Here is a 21,804-nt window from a genome sequence, read left to right on the forward strand (position 1 = left end):
TATGGGTAGTGGTGATAATTCAGGTCATTCAGGTCTATGGGTAGTGGTGATAATTCAGGTCTATGGGTAGTGGTGATAATTCAGGTCTATGGGTAGTGATGATAATTCAGGTCTATGGGTAGTGATGATAATTCAGGTCTATGGGTAGTGGTGATAATTCAGGTCATTCAGGTCTATGGGTAGTGGTGATAATTCAGGTCTATGGGTAGTGATGATAATTCAGGTCTATGGGTAGTGGTGATAATTCAGGTCTATGGGTAGTGGTGATAATTCAGGTCTATGGGTAGTGGTGATAATTCAGGTCTATGGGTAGTGGTGATAATTCAGGTCTATGGGTAGTGATGGTAATTCAGGTCTATGGGTAGTGGTGATAATTCAGGTCTATGGGTAGTGGTGATAATTCAGGTCTATGGGTAGTGGTGATAATTCAGGTCTATGGGTAGCGGTGATAATTCAGGTCTATGGGTAGTGGTGATAATTCAGGTCTATGGGTCGTGGTGATAATTCAGGTCTATGGGTAGTGGTGATAATTCAGGTCTATGGGTCGTGGTGATAATTCAGGTCTATGGGTAGTGGTGATAATTCAGGTCTATGGGTAGTGGTGATAATTCAGGTCTATGGGTAGTGATGATAATTCAGGTCTATGGGTAGTGGTGATAATTCAGGTCTATGGGTAGTGGTGATAATTCAGGTCTATGGGTAGTGGTGATAATTCAGGTCTATGGGTAGTGACGATAATAATTCAGGTCTATGGGTAGTGGTGATAATTCAGGTCTATGGGTAGTGGTGATAATTCAGGTCTATGGGTAGTGGTGATAATTCAGGTCTATGGGTAGTGACGATAATTCAGGTCATTCAGGTCTATGGGTAGTGGTGGTAATTCAGGTCTATGGGTAGTGGTGATAATTCAGGTCTATGGGTAGTGGTGATAATTCAGGTCATTCAGGTCTATGGGTAGTGATGATAATTCAGGTCATTCAGGTCTATGGGTAGTGGTGGTAATTCAGGTCTATGGGTAGTGGTGGTAATTCAGGTCTATGGGTAGTGGTGATAATTCAGGTCTATGGGTAGTGACGATAATAATTCAGGTCTATGGGTAGTGGTGATAATTCAGGTCTATGGGTAGTGGTGATAATTCAGGTCATTCAGGTCTATGGGTAGTGGTGATAATTCAGGTCTATGGGTCGTGGTGATAATTCAGGTCTATGGGTAGTGGTGATAATTCAGGTCTATGGGTCGTGGTGATAATTCAGGTCTTTGGTAACACCCTTAGATGATGATAATAATATAAGATTACTCGTTAGATTACTCGTTGGTTATCACTGCATTGTCGGAACTAGAAGCACAAGCGTTTCGCTACACTCGCATTAACTTCTGCTAACCATGTGTATGTGACCAATTTACCGTTCATTAACATAAACACGTACATCATCTCCCGGCAGCCTTACAAGCCTGACGCAGACCTTTGGAACGTCTACATTTTAACAAGTCGAATCAATCAATTTAATATACACCATCACAACAAAATAAAAATCCATTATTTATTTTAGGAAGGTCTCACAAAACATTCTGATATGAGGGAAGTGTATTTCAGAGGAAACAGACTATTATAGACTATTGATGATTTGAGAAAGTGGCAAAAGAAAAGAGAAGCTTGTGCTCTATGATCCTATTTTAACCCATCAGACTATTCTCAATTTAATATTGTCTTTACTAATATGTTAAATTATGATTTATTTTTTTTACCTTTATTTAACTAGGCAGGTCAGTTAAAGAACAAATTCTTATTTTCAAAAATGTGTAAAATAATAATTTGTTCTTAACTGACTTGCCTAGTTAAATAAAGGTAAAATAAAAATATGCTGTAGGGAATATATTGTATAAAGAACAGCTTAATTTATTTTTTTCTCAGGCTTGGGCTCATATATAGGCCTATGTGTGTGCATTATCCCTAATATTTATATGGGTGTTTTGAATTAATCATCACCTGTCCATTTCGATGTGTTTGGCTTTAACACAAACATCTACAACGACCAGGTTTTCCACTCAGTTTAAACCTGTTGTTGAACTTCTTCCTTCAAATTCATCATCACAGTGAGGTGAGTTTTAAAAGCACTGTGCTGTTTTAATGATAGGTGTATGGTGGTGATTTTTGATTGCAATGATGTCAGAGTGGTTAGAGGGACAATAGAGCCCTGAGTACCAGGTCATTAGGACCTGATGAGGGACAATAGAGCCCTGAGTACCAGGTCATTAGGACCTGATGAGGGACAATAGAGCCCTGAGTACCAGGTCATTAGGACCTGATGGAGGGACAATAGAGCCCTGAGTACCAGGTCATTAGGACCTGATGAGGGACAATAGAGCCCTGAGTACCAGGTCATTAGGACCTGATGGAGGGACATTAGAGCCCTGAGTACCAGGCCATTAGGACCTGATGAGGGACAATAGAGCCCTGAGTACCAGGTCATTAGGACATGATGAGGGACAATAGAGCCCTGAGTACCAGGCCATTAGGACCTGATGGAGGGACTATAGAGCCCTGAGTACCAGGCCATTAGGACCTGATGAGGGACAATAGAGCCCTGAGTACCAGGCCATTAGGACGTGATGGAGGGACAATAGAGCCCTGAGTACCAGGTCATTAGGACCTGATGGAGGGACAATAGAGCCCTGAGTACCAGGCCATTAGGACCTGATGGAGGGACAATAGAGCCCTGAGTACCAGGCCATTAGGACCTGATGAGGGACAATAGAGCCCTGAGTACCAGGCCATTAGGACCTGATGAGGGACAACAGAGCCCTGAGTACCAGGCCATTAGGACCTGATGAGGGGACAATAGAGCCCTGAGTACCAGGCCATTAGGACGTGATGGAGGGACAATAGAGCCCTGAGTACCAGGCCATTAGGACCTGATGGAGGGACAATAGAGCCCTGAGTACCAGGCCATTAGGACCTGATGGAGGGACAATAGAGCCCTGAGTACCAGGCCATTAGGACCTGATGGAGGGACAATAGAGCCCTGAGTACCAGGCCATTAGGACCTGATGAAGGGACAATAGAGCCCTGAGTACCAGAGACCATTAGGACCTGATGGAGGGACAATAGAGCCCTGAGTACCAGGCCATTAGGACCTGATGGAGGGACAATAGAGCCCTGAGTACCAGGCCATCAGGCTCGTTGTTAGAGTGGTGGAGTCAGGAGTCTGGCTCTGTGTTAGAGTGGTGGAGTCAAGAGTCTGGCTCTGTGCTAGAGTGGTGGAGTCAGGAGTCTGGCTCTGTGTTAGAGTGGTGGAGTCAGGAGTCTGGCTCTGTGTTAGAGTGGTGGAGTCAGGAGTCTGGCTCTGTGTTAGAGTGGTGGAGTCAGGAGTCTGGCTCTGTGTTAGAGTGGTGGAGTCAGGAGTCTGGCTCTGTGTTAGAGTGGTGGAGTCAGGAGTCTGGCTCTGTGTTAGAGTGGTGGAGTCAGGAGTCTGGCTCTGTGTTAGAGTGGTGGAGTCAGGAGTCTGGCTCTGTGTTAGAGTGGTGGAGTCAGGAGTCTGGCTCTGTGTTAGAGTGGTGGAGTCAGGAGTCTGGCTCTGTGTTAGAGTGGTGGAGTCAGGAGTCTGGCTCTGTGTTAGAGTGGTGGAGTCAGGAGTCTGGCTCTGTGCTAGAGTGGTGGAGTCAGGAGTCTGGCTCTGTGTTAGAGTGGTGGAGTCAGGAGTCTGGCTCTGTGTTAGAGTGGTGGAGTCAGGAGTCTGGCTCTGTGTTAGAGTGGTGGAGTCAGGAGTCAGGCTCTGTGTTAGAGTGCTGGAGTCAGGAGTCTGGCTCTGTGTTAGAGTGGTGGAGTCAGGAGTCTGGCTCTGTGCTAGAGTGGTGGAGTCAGGAGTCTGGCTCTGTGTTAGAGTGGTGGAGTCAGGAGTCTGGCTCTGTGTTAGAGTGCTGGAGTCAGGAGTCAGGAGTCTGGCTCTGTGCTAGAGTGGTGGAGTCAGGAGTCTGGCTCTGTGTTAGAGTGGTGGAGTCAGGAGTCTGGCTCTGTGTTAGAGTGGTGGAGTCAGGAGTCAGGAGTCTGGCTCTGTGTTAGAGTGGTGGAGTCAGGAGTCTGGCTCTGTGTTAGAGTGGTGGAGTCAGGAGTCTGGCTCTGTGTTAGAGTGGTGGAGTCAGGAGTCTGGCTCTGTGTTAGAGTGGTGGAGTCAGGAGTCTGGCTCTGTGTTAGAGTGGTGGAGTCAGGAGTCTGGTTCTGTGTTAGAGTGGTGGAGTCAGGAGTCTGGCTCTGTGTTAGAGTGGTGGAGTCAGGAGTCTGGCTCTGTGTTAGAGTGGTGGAGTCAGGAGTCTGGCTCTGTGTTAGAGTGGTGGAGTCAGGAGTCTGGCTCTGTGTTAGAGTGGTGGAGTCAGGAGTCTGGCTCTGTGTTAGAGTGGTGGAGTCAGGAGTCTGGCTCTGTGTTAGAGTGTTGGAGTCAGGAGTCTGGCTCTGTGTTAGAGTGGTGGAGTCAGGAGTCTGGCTCTGTGTTAGAGTGGTGGAGTCAGGAGTCTGGCTCTGTGTTAGAGTGGTGGAGTCAGGAGTCTGGCTCTGTGTTAGAGTGGTGGAGTCAGGAGTCTGGCTCTGTGTTAGAGTGGTGGAGTCAGGAGTCTGGCTCTGTGTTAGAGTGGTGGAGTCAGGAGTCTGGCTCTGTGTTAGAGTGGTGGAGTCAGGAGTCTGGCTCTGTGTTAGAGTGGTGGAGTCAGGAGTCTGGCTCTGTGTTAGAGTGGTGGAGTCAGGAGTCTGGCTCTGTGTTAGAGTGGTGGAGTCAGGAGTCTGGCTCTGTGTTAGAGTGGTGGAGTCAGGAGTCTGGCTCTGTGTTAGAGTGGTGGAGTCAGGAGTCTGGCTCTGTGTTAGAGTGGTGGAGTCAGGAGTCTGGCTCTGTGTTAGAGTGGTGGAGTCAGGAGTCTGGCTCTGTGTTAGAGTGGTGGAGTCAGGAGTCTGGCTCTGTGTTAGAGTGGTGGAGTCAGGAGTCTGGCTCTGTGTTAGAGTGGTGGAGTCAGGAGTCTGGCTCTGTGTTCGAGTGGTGGAGTCAGGAGTCTGGCTCTGTGTTAGAGTGGTGGAGTCAGGAGTCTGGCTCTGTGTTAGAGTGGTGGAGTCAGGAGTCTGGCTCTGTGCTAGAGTGGTGGAGTCAGGAGTCTGGCTCTGTGTTAGAGTGGTGGAGTCAGGAGTCTGGCTCTGTGTTAGAGTGGTGGAGTCAGGAGTCTGGCTCTGTGTTAGAGTGGTGGAGTCAGGAGTCTGGCTCTGTGTTCGAGTGGTGGAGTCAGGAGTCTGGCTCTGTGTTAGAGTGGTGGAGTCAGGAGTCTGGCTCTGTGTTAGAGTGGTGGAGTCAGGAGTCTGGCTCTGTGCTAGAGTGGTGGAGTCAGGAGTCTGGCTCTGTGTTAGAGTGGTGGAGTCAGGAGTCTGGCTCTGTGTTAGAGTGGTGGAGTCAGGAGTCTGGCTCTGTGTTAGAGTGGTGGAGTCAGGAGTCTGGCTCTGTGTTAGAGTGGTGGAGTCAGGAGTCTGGCTCTGTGTTAGAGTGGTGGAGTCAGGAGTCTGGCTCTGTGTTAGAGTGGTGGAGTCAGGAGTCTGGCTCTGTGTTAGAGTGGTGGAGTCAGGAGTCTGGCTCTGTGTTAGAGTGGTGGAGTCAGGAGTCTGGCTCTGTGTTAGAGTGGTGGAGTCAGGAGTCTGGCTCTGTGTTAGAGTGGTGGAGTCAGGAGTCTGGCTCTGTGTTAGAGTGGTGGAGTCAGGAGTCTGGCTCTGTGTTAGAGTGGTGGAGTCAGGAGTCTGGCTCTGTGTTAGAGTGGTGGAGTCAGGAGTCTGGCTCTGTGTTAGAGTGGTGGAGTCAGGAGTCTGGCTCTGTGTTAGAGTGGTGGAGTCAGGAGTCTGGCTCTGTGTTAGAGTGGTGGAGTCAGGAGTCTGGCTCTGTGTTAGAGTGGTGGAGTCAGGAGTCTGGCTCTGTGTTAGAGTGGTGGAGTCAGGAGTCTGGCTCTGTGTTAGAGTGGTGGAGTCAGGAGTCTGGCTCTGTGTTAGAGTGGTGGAGTCAGGAGTCTGGCTCTGTGTTAGAGTGGTGGAGTCAGGAGTCTGGCTCTGTGTTAGAGTGGTGGAGTCAGGAGTCAGGAGTCTGGCTCTGTGTTAGAGTGGTGGAGTCAGGAGTCTGGCTCTGTGTTAGAGTGGTGGAGTCAGGAGTCTGGCTCTGTGTTAGAGTGGTGGAGTCAGGAGTCTGGCTCTGTGTTAGAGTGGTGGAGTCAGGAGTCTGGAAGGCAGCTCAGTCAGAAACAATCACAGAACAGAACAGGAGAGGAGAAGATGTACAAGGGGAGAAGAAGGGAGGAGAGGGGGCGGTTGTGATTGGATGAGGAGATGGGGGGTTGTGATTGGAGGAGGAGAGAAGAGGAGAGAGGAGGGTAGAGGAGGAGGAGCGAGAGGAGGAGTTGTGATGGGTGGAAGAGAGATGAGTTGTGATGAGAGAAGGAGAGAGGAGGAGAGAGAGGAGGAGGGGAGAGCAGGAGAGAGAGCAGGAGAGAGGATGAGTTGTGATGGGAGGAGGAGAGATGAGGAGAGAGGAGGAGAGAGAGGAGGAGAGAGAGGAGGAGAGAGAGGAGGAGGAAGAGAGAGGAGGAAGGGAGAGGAGGAAGGGAGAGTAGGAGTTTTGATGGGATATCAGGGAACAGGCGACATTAAGGCCCTGCGTTAAGGCCCTCTGTCATTGTAGACCTCTGCAGATTAGGAAGAGGTATGAAAGACTGCTGTTCTGAAGTAGTGTGTGTGTGTGTGTGTGTGTGTGTGTGTGTGTGTGTGTGTGTGTGTGTGTGTGTGTGTGTGTGTGTGTGTGTGTGTGTGTGTGTGTGTGTGTGTGTGTGTGTGTGTGTGTGTGTGTGTGTGTGTGTGTGTGTGTCTATCCCAGTGGAGGCTGTTAATAATGCCTGGAATGGTATCAAACACATCAACCATGTGGTGCCATATGTTCCCTTCCATTGACTTCAGCCATTATAATGACCCGTCCTCCTCTCAGCAGCCTCCACTGGTCTATCCATGCAGAGCCCTAATGCTCTCTCCCTCTCTCTCTCTCTCTCTCTCTCTCTCTCTCTCTCCTCTATCTTCTCTCTCTTATCTCTCTCCTCTCTCTTCTCTCTCTCTCTCTCTCTCTCTGTCTCTCTCTCTCTCTCTCTCTCTTTTCTCTCTCTATCGCTCTCGCTCTCCTCTCGCTCTCTCTCTTCTCTCTCTCTCTCCTCTCCCTCTCTCTCTCTCCTCTCTCTCCTCTCTCTTCTCTCTCTTTCTCTCTCTCTCTCTCTCTCTCCTCTCTTATCTCTCTCTCTCTCCTCTCTCTTCTCTCTCTTCTCTCTCTCTCTCTGTCTCTCTCTCTCTCTCTCTCTCTCTCTCTCTCTCTCTCTCTCTCTCTCTCTCTCTCTCTCTTCTCTCTCTTTTCTCTCTCTATTCTCTCTCCATCGCTCTCGCTCTCTCTCTCTCTCTCTCTCTCTCTCTCTCTCTCTCTCTTCTCTCTCTCTCTCTCTTTCTCTCTCCCTCTCTCCCTCTCCCTCTCCCTCTCTCTCTCTCTCTCTCTCTCTCTCTCTCTCTCTCTCTCTCTCTCTCTCTCTCTCTCTCTCTTTTCTCTCTCTCTCTCTCTTTCTCTCTCTTCTCTCTCTATTGCTCTCGCTCTCCTCTCGCTCTCTCTCTCTCTCTCTCTCTCTCTCTCTCTCTCTCTCTCTCTCTCTCTCTCTCTCTCTCTCTCTCTCTCTCTCTCTCTCTCTCTCTCTCTCTCTCTCTCTCTCTCTCTCTCTCTCTCTCTCTCAGCGTTGGACCCTGGTATTGGTGTAATGGTGTATGCCGGCCTGGTGGGGGCGCTGTTACTCTCTGTGGTGCTGGTACTGTGTGTTGGGGTGTTGGCATACCGACGCAACTGTCGCCATCTCCATGGTGATATCACTGACTCCTCCTCCGCCCTCACCGCCGCCTTCCACCCCGGCAACTACAAACCACCCAGACAGGGTGAGTAACTGTTGTTGTTGTTGTTCTTATTCTTCCTCCTCTTCTTCTTCTTCCTTCTTCTTCCTCTTCCTCCACCTCCTCCTTCTCCCTCTTCCTCCACCTCCTCCTCTTCCTCCTCCCATTCCTCCTCCTCCTCTTCCTCCTTGTCCTCTTCCTCCTCCCCTTACTCCTCCTACTCCTCATTCTCCTCCTCCTCTTCCTCCTCCTTCCTCCTCCTTCTCCTCATTCCTCCTCCTCCTCTTCCTCCTTGTCCTCTTCCTCCTCCCATTCCTCATCCTCCTCTTCCTCCTTGTCCTCTTCCTCCTCCCCTTACTCCTCCTCCTCTTCCTCCTTGTCCTCTTCCTCCTCCCATTCCTCCTCCTCCTCTTCCTCCTTGTCCTCTTCCTCCTCCCCTTACTCCTCCTACTCCTCATTCTCCTCCTCCTCTTCCTCCTCCTTCCTCCTCCTTCTCCTCATTCTCCTCTTCCTCCTCCTCCTCCTCCTCCTCCTCCCCTTCCTCCTCCTCTCTTCTCCTCCCCTTCACCTTCTTCCTCCTCTTCCTCCTCCTCCTCCTCTTCCTATATATAAATATATTATATATATATTTGTTGCTTGTTGTCACTTTTAACTCAAATCAAATTGTATTACTCACATGCGCCGAATACAACACAATACAGTGAAATGCTTACCTACGAGCCCCTGACCAACAATGCAGTTTAAAAAAAATATGGATAAGATTAAGAAATAATAGTTACAAGTAATTAAAGATCAGCAATAAAATAACAATAGCGAGACTATATAATACTATGTAATATTGTCAATGTGTGGGGTAATATGTCCTGTGCATGTAGGTAGAGTTATTAAAGTGATTATGCATAGATGATAACAACAGAGAGAAGCAGTGGGGTAAAAGAGGGGTAGTCTGGGTAAAAGAGGGGTAGTCTGGGTAAAAGAGGGGTAGTCTGGGTAAAAGAGGGGTAGTCTGGGTAAAAGAGGGGTAGTCTGGGTAAAAGAGGGGTAGTCTGGGTAAAAGAGGGGTAGTCTGGGTAAAAGAGGGGTAGTCTGGGTAAAAGAGGGGTAGTCTGGGTAAAAGAGGGGTAGTCTGGGTAAAAGAGGGGTAGTCTGGGTAAAAGAGGGGTAGTCTGGGTAAAAGAGGGGTAGTCTGGGTAAAAGTGTAAAAGAGGGGTAGTCTGGGTAAAAGAGGGGTAGTCTGGGTAAAAGAGGGGTAGTCTGGGTAAAAGTGTAAAAGAGGGGTAGTCTGGGTAAAAGTGTAAAAGAGGGGTAGTCTGGGTAAAAGTGTAAAAGAGGGGTAGTCTGGGTAAAAGAGGGGTAGTCTGGGTAAAAGAGGGGTAGTCTGGGTAAAAGAGGGGTAGTCTGGGTAAAAGAGGGGTAGTCTGGGTAAAAGTGTAAAAGAGGGGTAGTCTGGGTAAAAGTGTAAAAGAGGGGTAGTCTGGGTAAAAGAGGGGTAGTCTGGGTAAAAGAGGGGTAGTCTGGGTAAAAGAGGGGTAGTCTGGGTAAAAGTGTAAAAGAGGGGTAGTCTGATTACCTGTTCAGGATTCTTATGGCTTTGGGGTAGAAGCCTCTTGGACCTAGACTTGGCGCTCCGGTACCCTTTGCAGTGTGGTAGCAAAGTGAACAGTCTATGTCCTGGATGGCAGGAAGCTTGGCCCCAGTGATGTACTGGGCCGTACACACTACCCTCTGCAGTGCCTTGCGGTCGGAGGCAGAGCAGTTGCCACACCAGGCAGTGATACAACCATGCTCTCAATGGTGCAGCTGTAGAACCTTTTGAGGATCTGAGGACCCATGCCAAATCTTTTCAGTCTCCTGAGGGGGAATACGTTTTGTCGCTTCCTCTTCACGACTGTCTTGGTGTGTTTGGACCATGTTAGTTTGTTGGTGATGTGGACACCAAGGAACTTGGATCGATGAGAATGTGGACGCCAATGAAGTTGAAGCCCTCAACCTGCTAATCATCCTTTTACTCAACAACAGAAGCATCTAACTATGTCATATTTTTTTATAGTCCACTTAAAGGATATTATTTTTTATTTTTCCTATTCTTATTTAGCTTTTTTTTCCCCACGTAAATGTTATATCCTGAGATTGTAGAGCAGGGGTGTCAAACTCATTTCGCATCGTGGGCCACATACGGCCTAGGGAGATGTCAAGTGGGCCGGACCATTAAAATTATACCATACTCTGCTATAAATAACCAAAATATCATGTCTTTCCTTTGTTTTGGTGTAAAGAAGCACAAGAACATTAGGAAAATATTGAAATTTAATGAACTATCCTTTTACAAAACATTTCATGAAACACCTCATATTTCCTTAGACAAATGTGCAATTTACTTTTATCATTCACAAATATGCATTGCAACTGATCCCACTGATTGTACAAAGGCACAAAACTTTAATTGGTACTGAAAAATATAGTAATGCACTTTAAGATTAAATGAGACTTTTAAAGAAAGGAATTTTTAAACCACTTACACATACGCATATAAAATCTAAATGTAATCCCTGCGTACACCTTACAAACTAAGGAGAGTGATTTTAAATGTGTAATGAAGAAAGTGTTCGCCTGTCCTGTAAATCTGTAAACTTCATACATGAAACATACATACACATACAATACATACTGAAAATGTATGGAGTTGTATGAACAGTAGAATTCCATCACATAACTTTTGTTTTGAAGCTGCTGACTAACATTAAAGTGCACATTTTTTAAATCACCACAGTAAGGATTCATCTTCACAGAGCTGTATTCTTTCAATGCAAACAGTATCTAAGGCAGCATTTTAAAGGTGTTAGTCTAGTCTGGACTTGTATTTGTACCTGAAACTTGGCATCTTTTGGCCTGTACAAGTGCATCAACACCAGGTGTCATGTCCTGACTAGCTGTCACTTTCAGAATGTCATTTAAGTGGTTGTTTGTGAGCCTTGAACGCATTTTTGTTTTATTGATATTCATCACTGAGAAAATTTGTTCACAAAGGTAGGTTGTCCCAAACATGCACAAAATTTTAGCAGCCAGGGCTGTTAATTTGGGGTACCCTGGTAGTAGATACTGATAAAATCTGTCCAGACCTACAGAGGCAAATTTGCCCTTCAAATCTGCCGAGTATTCCTCGTCAGGCTAATATTGGCAAAAGCTTGTCGCTTCTCGGGACATACAAGTTCAGCCGCCTTCATCATGCATCGTTTAACAAAGTCACCGTCGGAATACGGCTTCGATGCTAATGCTATTTCGCTAGCAATTAGGTAGCTGGCTTTTACCGCTGCTTCACTGACTTCTCGGCTCTGGATGAAAGTTGACTGCTGTTTCCTCAGACCCGCCAGCAATTCGTTAATCTTATCTCTTCTCAGTTGTCCTTGCAAGCCGTCATATTTTTCGCTGTGATGAGTCTCGTAGTGGCGTCGAATATTATATTCCTTCAATACCGAAACTTGTTGCAAACACACCAAGCACAAAGGTTTTCCGTGCATCTCTGTAAATAAATAGGACGTGGTCCATTTTTCTTTGAAAATTCTACACTCCTTATCTACTTTTCTCCGTTTGGATAACGACATTTTGGCTAATGATATTAACAACGTCGTAACAAGCAGCAGATGGCGCATTGATACCATCTGCTGTTTTCAGTCTGTCTCAGTGATGCGGCTTGTCTTCTACTCTGATGGAAAGAGTGCGCCCCATAGCGGATAATCCATGAATTGCAGCGAATTAAAAATATTAATTCCATGTCTTTTATGCATTTTTTCCACTTTCAAATTATCCTGCGGGCCTGATCGAACCTCCTTGGGGGCCGGTTCCGGCCCGCGGGCCGTATGTTTGACACCCCTGTTGTAGAGTATTACAAAGATATATTTTAGTTGACGGGTCTATAATCAGCAGGGGACATCTCCAAACGTTTCCGTTTCCGTTTTTACATATACTGATTAAAATATATAAACGCAAACATGCAACAATTTCAAAGATATTACTGTTTATATGTGGATATCAGTCAACAGCCATTAGACCCTAATCTATGGACATGACTGGGTATACAATGTATTCGTTGGTCACTTCCTCCCACTTCCTCCCCCTTCCTCCCCCTTCCACCCCTTCCTCCCACTTCCTCCCCTTCCTCTCCCTTCCTCTCCCTTCCTCCCACTTCCTCCCCTTCCTCCCCCTTCCACCCCTTCCTCCCACTTCCTCCCCCTTCCCTCTCCCTTCCTCCCCCTTCCTCCCCCTTCCTCCCCTTCCTCTCCCTTCCTCCCCCTTCCTCTCCCTTCCTCTCCCTTCCTCCCCCTTCCTCTCCCTTCCTCCCCCTTCCTCCCCCTTCCTCTCCCTTCCTCCCCCTTCCTCCCCCTTCCTCTCCCTTCCTCTCCCTTCCTCCCCCTTCCTCTCCCTTCCTCTCCCTTCCTCTCCCTTCCTCCCCTTCCTCTCCCTTCCTCCCCCTTCCTCTCCCTTCCTCCCCCTTCCTCCCCTTCCTCTCCCTTCCTCCCCCTTCCTCTCCCTTCCTCCCCCTTCCTCTCCCTTCCTCCCCTTCCTCTCCCTTCCTCCCCCTTCCTCTCCCTTCCTCCCCCTTCCTCTCCCTTCCTCCCCTTCCTCTCCCTTCCTCTCCCTTCCTCTCCCTTCCTCCCCTTCCTCTCCCTTCCTTCCCCTTCCTCCCCCCCCTTCCCCCCTTCCTCCCCCTTCCTCTCCCTTCCTCTCCCTTCCTCCCCCTTCCTCCCTCTTCCTTCCTCCTCCCCTCCTTCCTCTCCTTCCTCCTCTCCTCCTCCCCCTTCCTCTCCCTTCCTCCCCTTCCTCCCCCTTCCTCTCCCTTCCTCTCCCTTCCTCCCCTTCCTCCCCTTCCTCTCCCTTCCTCCCCCTTCCTCCCCCTTCCTCCCCTTCCTCTCCCTTCCTCCCCTTCCTCCCCCTTCCACCCCTTCCTCCCCTTCCACCCCCCATTACCCCCTTCCTGACCCCTTCCTACAATTCCTCCCCTTCCTCCCCCTTCCTCCCCCTTCCTCCCCCTTCCACCCCTTCCTCCCCCTTCCTCCCCCTTCCTCCCCCTTCCTCCCCCTTCCTCCCCTTCCTTCCTTCCTCCCCTTCCTCCCCCTTCCTCCCCTTCCTCCCCCTTCCTCCCCTTCCTCCCCTTCCTCCCCCTTCCTCTCTCCCTCCTCCTCCCCCTTCCTCCCCTTCCTCTCCCTTCCTCCCCTTCCTCCCCCTTCCTCCCCCTTCCTCTCCCTTCCTCCCCCTTCCTCCCCCTTCCTCCCCCTTCCTCTCCCTTCCCCCCCTTCCACCCCCTTCCCCCCCTTCCTCCCCCTTCCTCCCCCTTCCTCCCCCTTCCTCCCCTTCCTCCCCCTTCCCCCCCTTCCTCCCCCTTCCTCTCCCCTTCCTCCCCCTTCCTCCCCCTTCCTCCCCCTTCCTCCCCCTTCCTCCCCCTTCCTCCCCTTCCTCCCCCTTCCTCCCCCTTCCTCCCCCTTCCTCTCCCTTCCTCCCCCTTCCTCCCCCTTCCACCTTTAAAAAAATAAAAAGCTATTGGTCTCCCGAGTGGCGCAGCGGTCTAAGGCACTGCAGCGCAGTTCTTGAGCCGTCACTACAGACCCGGGTTCGATCGCGGGCTGTGTCGCAGCCACCTGCGAACGGGAGACCCACGAGGCAGCACACACTTATTGGCCCAGTGTCGTCCGGGTTGTCCCATCGCACTCTAGTGACTCCGGTGGTGAACCAGGTGCATGCACGCTGACTTTGGTCTGTGTGCGGATGGCGAGCAGTGTGTCAAGAAGCAGTGCGGTTTGGCGTGTTTCAGAGTACGCGTGGCTCTCAACCTTCGCTTCTCCCCCAAGTCCGTACGGGAGAACTGGGACATTTTCAGCTTCCAGGAATTGTCTACAGATCATTGTGACATGGGGCTGTTCATTATCCTGCTGAAACATGAGGTGATGGCGACGGATGAATGACATGGCAATAGGTCTCAGGATCTCGTCACGGTATCTCTGTGCATTCATATTGCCATCGACAAAATACAATTGCGAGCGTTGTCCGTTGCTTATGCCTTCCCAATACCATAACACCACTACCACCATGGGGCTCTCTGTTCACAACCCCCCACCATGGGGCTCTCTGTTCACAACCCCCCCACCATGGGGCCCTCTGTTCACAACCCCCCCACCATGGGGCTCTCTGTTCACAACCCCCCCACCATGGGGCCCTCTGTTCACAACGTTGACATCAGTAAACACCATACCATAACCCCCCACCATGGGGCCCTCTGTTCACAACCCCCCACCATGGGGCTCTGTTCACAACGTTGACATCAGTAAACACCATACCATAACCCCCCACCATGGGGCCCTCTGTTCACAACCCCCACCATGGGGCCCTCTGTTCACAACCCCCCACCATGGGGCTCTCTGTTCACAACGTTGACATCAGTAAACACCATACCATAACCCCCCCACCATGGGGCTCTCTGTTCACAACGTTGACATCAGTAAACACCATACCATAACCCCCCACCATGGGGCCCTCTGTTCACAACCCCCCACCATGGGGCCCTCTGTTCACAACGTTGACATCAGTAAACACCATACCATAACCCCCACCATGGGGCCCTCTGTTCACAACCCCCCACCATGGGGCCCTCTGTTCATAACCCCCACCATGGGGCCCTCTGTTCACAACGTTGACATGAGTAAACACCATACCATAACCCCCCACCATGGGGCACTCTGTTCACAACGTTGACATCAGTAAACACCATACCATAACCCCCCACCATGGGGCCCTCTGTTCACAACGTTGACATCAGTAAACACCATACCATAACCCCCCACCATGGGGCCCTCTGTTCACAACGTTGACATCAGTAAACACCATACCATAACCCCCCACCATGGGGCACTCTGTTCACAACGTTGACATCAGTAAACACCATACCATAACCCCCCACCATGGGGCACTCTGTTCACAACGTTGACATCAGTAAACACCATACCATAACCCCCCACCATGGGGCACTCTGTTCACAACGTTGACATCAGTAAACACCATACCATAACCCCCACCATGGGGCCCTCTGTTCACAACGTTGACATCAGTAAACACCATACCATAACCCCCCACCATGGGGCCCTCTGTTGACAACGTTGACATCAGTAAACACCATACCATAACCCCCCACCATGGGGCACTCTGTTCACAACGTTGACATCAGTAAACACCATACCATAACCCCCCACCATGGGGCACTCTGTTCACAACGTTGACATCAGTAAACACCATACCATAACCCCCCCACCATGGGGCTCTCTGTTCACAACGTTGACATCAGTAAACACCATACCATAACCCCCACCATGGGGCCCTCTGTTCACAACCCCCACCATGGGGCCCTCTGTTCACAACGTTGACATCAGTAAACACCATACCATAACCCCCCACCATGGGGCCCTCTGTTCACAACCCCCCACCATGGGGCCCTCTGTTCATAACCCCCCACCATGGGGCCCTCTGTTCACAACGTTGACATGAGTAAACACCATACCATAACCCCCCACCATGGGGCACTCTGTTCACAACGTTGACATCAGTAAACACCATACCATAACCCCCCACCATGGGGCCCTCTGTTCACAACGTTGACATCAGTAAACACCATACCATAACCCCCCACCATGGGGCTCTCTGTTCACAACGTTGACATCAGTAAACACCATACCATAACCCCCCCACCATGGGGCCCTCTGTTCACAACGTTGACATCAGTAAACACCATACCATAACCCCCCCCACCATGGGGCCCTCTGTTCACAACGTTGACATCAGTAAACACCATACCATAACCCCCCACCATGGGGCTCTCTGTTCACAACGTTGACATCAGTAAACACCATACCATAACCCCCCCACCACCATGGGGCTCTCTGTTCACAACGTTGACATCAGTAAACACCATACCATAACCCCCCACCATGGGGCTCTCTGTTCACAACGTTGACATCAGTAAACACCATACCATAACCCCCCCACCATGGGGCCCTCTGTTCACAACGTTGACATCAGTAAACACCATACCATAACCCCCCCACCATGGGGCCCTCTGTTCACAACCCCCCCACCATGGGGCTCTCTGTTCACAACGTTGACATCAGTAAACACCATACCATAACCCCCCACCATGGGGCCCTCTGTTGACAACGTTGACATCAGTAAACACCATACCATAACCCCCCACCATGGGGCCCTCTGTTGACAACGTTGACATCAGTAAACACCATACCATAACCCCCCACCATGGGGCACTCTGTTCACAACGTTGACATCAGTAAACACCATACCATAACCCCCCACCATGGGGCACTCTGTTCACAACGTTGACATCAGTAAACACCATACCATAACCCCCCACCATGGGGCCCTCTGTTCACAACGTTGACATCAGTAAACACCATACCATAACCCCCCACCATGGGGCCCTCTGTTCACAACCCCCCACCATGGGGCCCTCTGTTCACAACCCCCACCATGGGGCTCTCTGTTCACAACGTTGACATCAGTAAACACCATACCATAACCCCCCACCATGGGGCTCTCTGTTCACAACGTTGACATCAGTAAACACCATACCATAACCCCCACCATGGGGCCCTCTGTTCACAACCCCCCACCATGGGGCCCTCTGTTCACAACGTTGACATCAGTAAACACCATACCATAACCCCCCACCATGGGGCCCTCTGTTCACAACCCCCCACCATGGGGCCCTCTGTTCATAACCCCCCACCATGGGGCCCTCTGTTCACAACGTTGACATGAGTAAACACCATACCATAACCCCCCACCATGGGGCACTCTGTTCACAACGTTGACATCAGTAAACACCATACCATAACCCCCCACCATGGGGCCCTCTGTTCACAACGTTGACATCAGTAAACACCATACCATAACCCCCCACCATGGGGCCCTCTGTTCACAACGTTGACATCAGTAAACACCATACCATAACCCCCCCCACCATGGGGCACTCTGTTCACAACGTTGACATCAGTAAACACCATACCATAACCCCCCACCATGGGGCACTCTGTTCACAACGTTGACATCAGTAAACACCATACCATAACCCCCCACCATGGGGCACTCTGTTCACAACGTTGACATCAGTAAACACCATACCATAACCCCCCACCATGGGGCACTCTGTTCACAACGTTGACATCAGTAAACACCATACCATAACCCCCCACCATGGGGCTCTCTGTTTACAACGTTGACATCAGTAAACACCATACCATAACCCCCCACCATGGGGCCCTCTGTTCACAACCCCCCACCATGGGGCCCTCTGTTCACAACGTTGACATCAGTAAACACCATACCATAACCCCCCACCATGGGGCCCTCTGTTGACAACGTTGACATCAGTAAACACCATACCATAACCCCCCACCATGGGGCACTCTGTTCACAACGTTGACATCAGTAAACACCATACCATAACCCCCCACCATGGGGCACTCTGTTCACAACGTTGACATCAGTAAACACCATACCATAACCCCCCACCATGGGGCTCTCTGTTCACAACGTTGACATCAGTAAACACCATACCATAACCCCCACCATGGGGCCCTCTGTTCACAACCCCCACCATGGGGCCCTCTGTTCACAACGTTGACATCAGTAAACACCATACCATAACCCCCCACCATGGGGCCCTCTGTTCACAACCCCCACCATGGGGCCCTCTGTTCATAACCCCCCACCATGGGGCCCTCTGTTCACAACGTTGACATGAGTAAACACCATACCATAACCCCCCACCATGGGGCACTCTGTTCACAACGTTGACATCAGTAAACACCATACCATAACCCCCACCATGGGGCCCTCTGTTCACAACGTTGACATCAGTAAACACCATACCATAACCCCCCACCATGGGGCCCTCTGTTCACAACGTTGACATCAGTAAACACCATACCATAACCCCCCACCATGGGGCACTCTGTTCACAACGTTGACATCAGTAAACACCATACCATAACCCCCCACCATGGGGCACTCTGTTCACAACGTTGACATCAGTAAACACCATACCATAACCCCCCACCATGGGGCCCTCTGTTCACAACGTTGACATCAGTAAACACCATACCATAACCCCCCACCATGGGGCCCTCTGTTCACAACCCCCCACCATGGGGCCCTCTGTTCACAACGTTGACATCAGTAAACACCATACCATAACCCCCCACCATGGGGCCCTCTGTTGACAACGTTGACATCAGTAAACACCATACCATAACCCCCCACCATGGGGCCCTCTGTTGACAACGTTGACATCAGTAACCACCATACCATAACCCCCCCACCATGGGGCACTCTGTTCACAACGTTGACATCAGTAAACACCATACCATAACCCCCCACCATGGGGCCCTCTGTTCACAACGTTGACATCAGTAAACACCATACCATAACCCCCCACCATGGGGCCCTCTGTTCACAACCCCCCACCATGGGGCCCTCTGTTCACAACGTTGACATCAGTAAACACCATACCATAACCCCCCCACCACCATGGGGCCCTCTGTTCACAACCCCCCACCATGGGGCCCTCTGTTCATAACCCCCCACCATGGGGCCCTCTGTTCACAACGTTGACATGAGTAAACACCATACCATAACCCCCCACCATGGGGCTCTCTGTTCACAACGTTGACATCAGTAAACACCATACCATAACCCCCCCACCATGGGGCCCTCTGTTCACAACGTTGACATCAGCAAACCAATCGCCCACACGTCGCCATTCACGTGGTCTGTGAGGCCAGTTGGACGTCCAGACAAATTCTCTGGCAACGCTGCAGTCAGCGTGCCAATTTCACATCTCCTTGAAAACGTAAGAGGGGTAGTCTGAGTAAAAGAGGGGTAGTCTGGGTAAAAGAGGGGTAGTCTCCTTGAAATCGTAACACCTCTGTGGAATCGTGTTCGTGTGACAACACTGCACATTTTTAGAGTGGCCTCTTTATTTGTCCCCGGCGCAAGGTCCACCTGTGTAACGATCTTGCTGTTGAACCAGCTTCTTGATATACCACACCTGTCAGTTTGATTCATTATCTTTGCATAGGAGAAACGCTTACTAACAGGGGTATAAACACACTTGTGCAGACAATTTGAGAGAAACAAGCTTTTTGTGCTTATGGACAAATGTCTGTGATTGTATTTTTATTTCAGCTCATGAAACATGGGACCAACTCTTTACGTGATGCTTTTATATTAATATTATATTTATATTATATTTATTTTATATATTATTATATTATATATTTGTGGTCAGTTTGTCTTCTGTTTCTGTCTTGGTCTCTTCTCATTTAAAAAAAAATGTCACCTTTTTGATGTCTTCTCGATCTCCAAACTCCGTCTAGAGTTTCTTCTCAAGACGATCCCAACGTGCTCTTTACCTCAAAGTTAAAGGGTTTATTGGCTTCATTATCCCAACGTGCTCTTTACCTCAAAGTTAGAGGGTTTATTGGCTTCATTATCTCAAGGTGCTCTTTACCTCAAAGTTAGAGGGTTATTGGCTTCATTATCCCAACGTGCTCTTTACCTCAAAGTTAGAGGGTTATTTGCTTCATTATCCCAACGTGCTCTTTACCTCAAAGTTAGAGGGTTTATTGGCTTCATTATCCCAACGTGCTCTTTACCTCAAAGTTAGAGGGTTTATTGGCTTCATTATCCCAACGTGCTCTTTACCTCAAAGTTAGAGGGTTATTGGCTTCATTATTCCAACGTGCTCTTTACCTCAAAGTTAGAGGGTTTATTGGCTTCATTATCCCAACGTGCTCTTTACCTCAAAGTTAGAGGGTTTATTGGCTTCATTCTCCCAATGTGCTCTTTACCTCAAAGTTAGAGGGTTATTGGCTTCATTATCCCAGTGTACTAGCTACCACCATCCAGAGGGTTATCATTATCCCAGTGTACTAGCTACCACCATCCAGAGGGTTATCATTATCCCAGTGTACTAGCTACCACCAGCCAGAGGGTTATCATTATCCCAGTGTACTAGCTACCGCCAGCCGGAGGGTTATCATTATCCCAGTGTACTAGCTACCACCAGCCGGAAGGTTATCATTATCCCAGTGTACTAGCTACCACCAGCCGGAGGGTTATCATTATCCCAGTGTACTAGCTACCACCAGCCAGAGGGTTATCATTATCCCAGTGTACTAGCTACCACCATCCGGAGGGTTATCATTATCCCAGTGTACTAGCTACCACCAGCCGGAGGGTTATCATTATCCCAGTGTACTAGCTACCACCAGCCGGAGTGTTATCATTATCCCAGTGTACTAGCTACCACCAGCCAGAGGGTTATCATTATCCCAGTGTACTAGCTACCACCAGCCAGATGGTTATCATTATCCCAGTGTACTAGCTACCACCAGCTGGAGGGTTATCATTATCCCAGTGTACTAGCTACCACCAGCTGGAGGGTTATCATTATCCCAGTGTACTAGCTACCACCAGCCAGAGGGTTATCATTATCCCAGTGTACTAGCTACCACCAGCTGGAGGGTTATCATTATCCCAGTGTACTAGCTACCACCAGCCAGAGGGTTATCATTATCCCAGTGTACTAGCTACCACCAGCCGGGGGTTATCATTATCCCAGTGTACTAGCTACCACCAGCCGGAGGGTTATCATTATCCCAGTGTACTAGCTACCACCAGCTGGAGGGTTATCATTATCCCAGTGTACTAGCTACCACCAGCCGGAGGGTTATCATTATCCCAGTGTACTAGCTACCACCAGCTGGAGGGTTATCATTATCCCAGTGTACTAGCTACCACCAGCCAGAGGGTTATCATTATCCCAGTGTACTAGCTACCACCAGCCAGAGGGTTATCATTATCCCAGTGTACTAGCTACCACCAGCCAGAGGGTTATCATTATCCCAGTGTACTAGCTACCACCAGCCGGAGGGTTATCATTATCCCAGTGTACTAGCTACCACCAGCCGGAGGGTTATCATTATCCCAGTGTACTAGCTACCACCAGCCAGAGAGTTATTGGTTTCATTATCCCAGTGTACTAGCTACCACCAGCCAGAGGGTTATCATTATCCCAGTGTACTAGCTACCACCATCCGGAGGGTTATCATTATCCCAGTGTACTAGCTACCACCAGCCGGAGGGTTATCATTATCCCAGTGTACTAGCTACCACCAGCCGGAGTGTTATCATTATCCCAGTGTACTAGCTACCACCAGCCAGAGGGTTATCATTATCCCAGTGTACTAGCTACCACCAGCCAGATGGTTATCATTATCCCAGTGTACTAGCTACCACCAGCTGGAGGGTTATCATTATCCCAGTGTACTAGCTACCACCAGCTGGAGGGTTATCATTATCCCAGTGTACTAGCTACCACCAGCCAGAGGGTTATCATTATCCCAGTGTACTAGCTACCACCAGCTGGAGGGTTATCATTATCCCAGTGTACTAGCTACCACCAGCCAGAGGGTTATCATTATCCCAGTGTACTAGCTACCACCAGCCGGGGGGTTATCATTATCCCAGTGTACTAGCTACCACCAGCCGGAGGGTTATCATTATCCCAGTGTACTAGCTACCACCAGCTGGAGGGTTATCATTATCCCAGTGTACTAGCTACCACCAGCCGGAGGGTTATCATTATCCCAGTGTACTAGCTACCACCAGCTGGAGGGTTATCATTATCCCAGTGTACTAGCTACCACCAGCCAGAGGGTTATCATTATCCCAGTGTACTAGCTACCACCAGCCAGAGGGTTATCATTATCCCAGTGTACTAGCTACCACCAGCCAGAGGGTTATCATTATCCCAGTGTACTAGCTAC

At 49.7% G+C, this 21,804-nt stretch overlaps 1 protein-coding gene across 1 annotated transcript in view; it reads left to right on the top strand.

Moving 5' to 3' along the window:
• LOC127911317 (netrin receptor UNC5B-b-like) overlaps positions 1-21,804 on the top strand; it is a 386,624-nt gene that overhangs the window by 324,582 nt on the left and 40,238 nt on the right. Inside the window, 1 exon segment of the mRNA XM_052477532.1 lies at positions 7,769-7,963. Coding sequence (XP_052333492.1) covers positions 7,769-7,963 — 195 coding nt within the window.

The sequence above is a fragment of the Oncorhynchus keta genome, chromosome 24 (assembly GCF_023373465.1).
Source record: "Oncorhynchus keta strain PuntledgeMale-10-30-2019 chromosome 24, Oket_V2, whole genome shotgun sequence".
Lineage (NCBI taxonomy): Eukaryota > Metazoa > Chordata > Actinopteri > Salmoniformes > Salmonidae > Oncorhynchus > Oncorhynchus keta.